Genomic DNA, 6,185 nt, shown 5'->3' with positions numbered 1-6,185 from the left:
TTATTATTATTATTTTTTTTTTTTTTTTTAATCATATTGAAGAACATGAGAAACAAGGTGAACAAAAAAAAAGAAATGTGTTTGAAAACAATCGATTGAACTCATTTTTGAAAATCTGTCTGATATCCCCAGTGTCCGCTTTCACAACTTTCATCTTTTCCTTGCTGAAAGCGATCATGAAAAGTGCTCTGAGTTTTCTGTACACTTTCTCCCATCCATGCCAGAATGTTTCATTGAACATTGAAGAGAAACAGCAACTTGTATTACACAGTATCACTACCTAAACTGGTCAACCACCAAAACTTTTCAAAAGTTTAGGCCCACACATACTTCACACACTTTTGTTCATTTCTAATAAAACACATAATCTGAGAATTATTTTTTTTTCTGTAAAAAACTGCATGACACAGCTTTTTTTTTTTTTTTTTTAAATCTGTAACTAAAGATGACTCAGGTCGAGTTTAGACAGAGTGGCCAGATGGGACAGTTTATTTGCATACTCAACAGTCAAACTGCTGACTGATTGATTTCTTGGAAGACGACGTGATGGTTCCTGAGAGAGGATGGTAAAATTTGCAATCACTAAGTCTCTGAGGTCAGATGTGACATTTACATTGAAAAGATGCGGTCGTGATTACCATATTGCAGAACAGAGTGAAGCAGTAATTTCTAGTTGATCAAATCTGTTAAACTTTTCTTTACAAGAATGGAATTTAGTTATGAGCATGCATAGGAATAAAGCCTCACAGTCAGGGTTTGACTTTATTAAATAATAGTGATGAACTTGTGCAAAGACATGAGGTCCTTTCCAGAGGGTCACAATTTAAATAAGGGTTGCGGAGTCTGTGGATATATTTTTACTAATGCTTACGAAAAGTGTCTGGAGCACTTCCAGAGTTTGCACTGTCCCTGAGGACTCAGGGGTTTTTGCACGAGTGCAGTCATAGCATGATGAGGTGGTTTCTGTCCAGTTAATGTACCATCAGCTGCCAGGTGCAACGAAGAGTAAACACACACATACACACACGCACGCACAAACTCACACCCTCACTCAGTTATGTTGCAATCCACATCGCTCACAGGGCAAGAACGGCAAGGTTTCAGGGCACGTATCATGAAAAAACAGGAAGGGTGTAATAGCCACCGCATTTGCATCTAAATGACCTCGAAATACAAAGAGCGATTAATATATTTAATATTATTGTTTTTGCAAGTGTAAAGGAAGTTCTGTTTACAAAATACTGCGGCGAATTTCATTTAACATCTCTTATTTAAGCTGTTTCCTCTTCTGTGCAGGACATGACTTATCTCTGTATATCTGCTTCTGACCACTCAAAGCAAAACTTGTGAGTACTGAAAAAGATCAGATTTTGGCCCTGCAATTTGTTTAATTTTTCTTTCAACGGAAATATGAGCATTTGATCTGTAACTAACACGTTACACTTTAGATACATATCTCTCTATATTTAGATTATGTTTATTGATAAGCTGCTTGATGTGATGCTTTCTCCAGGATTCAGTACTTCAGAGAGAGCATCATGTTTATCCATGAGAGCCGACTGAAAGGAGAGGGCTGCCTCATACACTGGTGAGGACCAGTTCTTAGAATCGATCTCTACACTTGTATATTTTTGCAGCCCTTATAAAAAAGAAAAAAAAAAAAAACTAAAAAAGGTTGGGAAAGATTTAGGACTAAGGTGGAGGTTCGCCTTCAAGGAGGTCGATAACCACACAGCCAGATCTGTAATGGAATGGTTTAAATAGGAGTCTTTGATGTGTTAAAATGGCATAGTCAAATTTCTGGACCTACAAAGAATTTTTCAACAAACCCTCTCCATCCAATCTTATGGCGCTTAATCCATTTTTAACAACAATCGGCAACGCATGTCGTCTTTAGGTGTGGAAAACTTGTAGTAAGATACCCAGGCAAACAGAAATTCATTCTACACCTTTTAGATTTGCGTTTGTAAAAAATTTTTTGAAACCCACATATGCACAACTTTATGTTGTGCATATGCACAACTTTATGTGTTTGTCACATAAAAATGTGTTATGTGTTTGTCACATAAAAATCTTGACAAAATGATGTTTGTGGCTATGATGAGACAGAAAAAAGATGAGAAAGTGAAAAGTGAATGGAAACGTGAAGTGATGGCTTATTGGAGATTTATTATGATTTTGTATCCTTGGTTTAATCTTATAAAACAACTTTGTGCAGTATCAATCTGAGGAAGAACCCAACAGGAAAAGCTATTAAATATAAATTATAGTAACTTTAGGATGATGCACCTGCAGGTCTTGTGTCAGGTCTGTGTTTCATATTTTATTTTATTTTATTTTATATATTTATTTTTTTACAAAATGTACTTTCAGATTCTGGTTTTCTCATGTCCCACAAACTCAAATACATCTGAGGTAAAAAGGAAGCTGAGGTATAAAAGCTTTGGAAGACTTGTGGATAGCTTGGAGAATTTTGAATGATTGGAGGGAAAAAAAAATTCAGAGATTACTGGTGACTGTATCAGAAAGAAGCAGAAAAAAATTGTATCCCCCTGTCATAATAAGAATTTTCCTCAGAATAACTGAAAAATCTTCAGACTTTATTAGCCCAGGTCTCATTTTCAGCCACACCAAAAAGAACCTGACTATCAGGCTTTTAGGTTAAAAACTTTCATAGAAAATGTCCTCACCTTTCATCTTGTCTCATATCAAACAGGCAACAGTAGACATTTAACCACAGCGTCAGGAGTGGGTTTCACTTCTTTTATACTCTAAAGCAGAGATTCTGCATATGAGAAGGAGTACTAACTGTGAGGGTCTGTGGTTGTCAGCGTGGCAGGAGTGTCCCGCAGCGTAACCTTGGTGGTGGCTTACATCATGACAGTGACGGGACGAGGCTGGGTGGAGTCCCTGGCGGCGGTCCGGGCTGCCCGGCCGTGTGCGGGCCCCAACCTGGGCTTCCTGCGGCAGCTGGAGGAGTTCGAAAACATGGAGCTGGCAGAGGTTAGTCATTTGTATGAAAATATGGTGATATGAACGTGTATTTCAAAAATTAACCTTTGAGAGATCAAAACTTATCCATAGGGTTCCTACGCAGCCTGGAAAAGTTTCAGTAGTTTTCAAGTCATAATAAATATGGAAAAGAATAAGGTGAAACAAATTTGATGAGTTGATGCCTCATCCAATTATCCATTGTTCCTCCCTCCCTCTTTCTGTTGCTCCATTCTTTCCTTCTTATATTCTCCCTTCCCTCCCTTACTTCCTTCTTCCCATCATATCATCCTTGTATCCTTACTTTAGTCCTTCCCCGTGTCCTTTGTTTTTTTCAAGTTGCATATTTGAAGCCTACCCACAGTAAAAATTTCTTCCATGATTTTTTTATTGAGAAATGTTTAAGAGCTTTTTATTAACAAAAAAAGTTTTTAAAAAATGCAGCAAATTTTATTTTTTTAATTTGTTGTTTTTTTTTTTTTTTACAGTTATTTAACAAACAAAAGAAAAATGGAAATGGCTTCCAGTATTTTCATGAACCAGCCTAACTGTTGGCAGCACAATAGAAAAGTCAAGGATGGAAAGTAAAGCTAACTCTGGTCTGAACATTTTTACGATTAGCAGATTAACTAGTGAAAGGTGAGGACAGGGTAATAAAGTAATCTTTACAAACACATTAGACTTAATAGGATTGTTTTCCTTTGTAAAATTATTACAAAACTTTTAGAAAAAATGAGAATTAGGTGTTTGAGTGGATTTTCTCAAATACTAACAGACTCCAATACACTCACAGTTCACTTTACTATGTACACCTGTTGAAGATCAATGTATTTAGAGATGAAGACGTGGTGAAAATGACTTTCAGAAGTTCAAACGAAGTGTAGGATGTGGAGGAAAAGGAGATTTGAGTGTGTTTACACAGCGTGGATGTTGCTTCCAGACAGAAACGGACCTACAGAGACTTTCACACACAATCCTCCACTTAAAGAATGATATAAAACTGTACTATACAATACAAAAGTTAGGCATAAAATATTTTCTGAAATATCAGTGTTTTACATGTTTAAATTTGTTCTAAATATAACACTGTTCAATGACGACCCTGAAATGATTTGCTTTCTGAGTGTGTTTGTTTAGTGAGGAGCCAAACCTTTGTGTTTCTATCTATCCACATCTCAAAATTGGTTGTGATGTAATGAAGAGGGGTTGGGAAGCAGAGAATGACAGATTAAATATTTGTATTTAGAGTTAATCAGCTGTTTTACTGCGGCTAAAACTACTTGATTTAGTCGGCTGTAAAACCACATGTTATACAGTCATATAACTGAATGATAATGTGACTTGATCTGATGCTTTTTCCAAGTCCTAAAAGAAAGATCTTCAGAAAGTCACAAAAAATCTGCTTGAAAAGATTGGAAACAAAAAAATACAAAGAATTTAGGGTAACTTTTTCATAAGAGACAACAATAAACCTCTTTCTCCCCTCTTTTCAGTATCGAGCCTGGTGGACGGAGCGCTACGGGAAGGGCTCCTTTAATGACGATGAGGAAATTCAGAATCTCATTAATAAAAAGTCTAGTAACAGTGTCGGCAGCAGCAGCTCTGTCAACATCCCACCAGCTCTGGGACAAAGTCACACATGAAAAAATACATTCCGCTCTCGTCACCCCGGGCCTACAAATCTGAGGACTGTTGGAATCGCGTCAGCAGGAACGTTCATCCAGGAGTTCTTTGGTATCGATGATTGGTTGAATCTCTTGTTTGCAGATTGGCCGGGGGATTTCATACCTCTGTTGTCATGTCATGTCTTGGCCTCTAACTGTCAAAACAACATGCAAGGGCAGCCAAGCGGGACCCCAAGGAAGTTTGTACACAAAGTCCTGAGTGTGAACACACAGTTAGCAGCGGACACTCCCCCCCTGTGAGTTATGTTATGCTGTGTCTTGAACTTGAAATATGAGTATTAGTTTCTATGCAGAGAGTGGAAACTAAAGAACAGTTTCCCAGTAAACATACCACAACATGTGTTTTTTTTTTATTACTTACACTATTATTGATATTATTTGAATTATTTGAATTTATTTTTGCTGCCTTATGTCCAGCTGACAGTAGTCTCTGCATAAAAAAAAGACAATTATATATTGTGGAAGTAAATTTTTATTAATGTCAAATTTCACCCACCCACTGAGGGAGTTAGGAGTTCATTTCAAACAGATTCATTTATTTTTAACTATTCTGACTTTCACAAATTTTAACTAATGTTGCTTCTGACACACTGGTATCTGAGATGTATCCAAACAGTGTTTTTTTTTTTTAAAGAATTTATGCCCTAAACCTTTTCACGTTTTGTCAAGTTACACCCAATAATTTTAATGTTTTCATTGGGACTTTATGTGATGGATGTACACATGGTGCGTAATTGTGAAGCTGAAGGAAAAATTATGCACAGTTCTTAATTACTGATGTATTTTTTTAGAAATAAGAATTGCATGAATATTATCCATCCCTCCTGATTCAAGACTTTGTAGAACCACATGTTGCTGATCTTTTATGTCTCAACAACTTTGCACATGAAGAAACTGAGACTATTGCCAATAGTTCTTTAGAAATAGGCTGTCAGATTCCCATCTGAACATCACATTTTTAAGTCATTTTGAATTTGTTATTTTTGTCTAGGCTTTGACTAGCCCATTTTAGCAATTCATTCATCTTTGATGTAAAACATTCCATTGTAGCCATGACTGTCTGTGTAGGGCCGTGTCTCCAGTCTCAAGTGTTTTGCAACAGACTTTCTTTCAGAATAATCTCGTATTTAGCTCTTTCCATCTTCTCATCAACTCCAGCCATTGTTTCCATCCCTTGCTCAGCTTGTCCACGAGATGTTCAAAGCCTGGGATATTGTTTTACGATCTTACTCTGCATTAAACTCTCCATAATATTATTCCCGACCTGTCTGCTGTGTTTCTTGATCTTCATGATGTTTGTTCTTTATATATTCTCCAACAAACTTCAGAATCCTTCGCAGAACAGATGTTTATATACTGAGATTAAATCGTGAAAAAATGCACCACTCCTGGTCAAAAACAACCAATCACAACCAGGAGGAGTGTTGTGAATCCATTGTTGTGGCGCTGTCAATCAACCTTGTATGCACACTGCTTAATGTGCAAATGGTGGAGAAACAACTCACAGTT

General features: G+C 36.8%; 1 protein-coding gene across 2 annotated transcripts in view; it reads left to right on the top strand.

Annotated features, from left to right (window-relative positions):
• LOC103151116 (dual specificity protein phosphatase 22-B) overlaps positions 1 to 5,932 on the top strand; it is a 10,147-nt gene extending 4,215 nt beyond the window's left edge. The window contains exons 4-7 of one of the 2 annotated variants that reach the window (XM_007570979.2): positions 1,297 to 1,346; positions 1,514 to 1,588; positions 2,832 to 3,003; positions 4,485 to 5,932. In XM_007570979.2, the coding sequence (XP_007571041.1) occupies positions 1,297 to 1,346; positions 1,514 to 1,588; positions 2,832 to 3,003; positions 4,485 to 4,634 (447 nt within the window). In that variant the 3' untranslated portion in view covers positions 4,635 to 5,932. The remainder of the gene's footprint in view (positions 1 to 1,296; positions 1,347 to 1,513; positions 1,589 to 2,831; positions 3,004 to 4,484) is intronic. The other variant, XM_016681147.1, reaches the window with a different exon arrangement.
• The last annotated feature ends 253 nt before the right edge of the window (positions 5,933 to 6,185 follow it).

Source organism: Poecilia formosa, unplaced genomic scaffold, assembly GCF_000485575.1.
Source record: "Poecilia formosa unplaced genomic scaffold, Poecilia_formosa-5.1.2 Scaffold271, whole genome shotgun sequence".
NCBI classification, from domain to species: domain Eukaryota; kingdom Metazoa; phylum Chordata; class Actinopteri; order Cyprinodontiformes; family Poeciliidae; genus Poecilia; species Poecilia formosa.
This window is presented reverse-complemented; position numbering and strand designations above follow the sequence as displayed.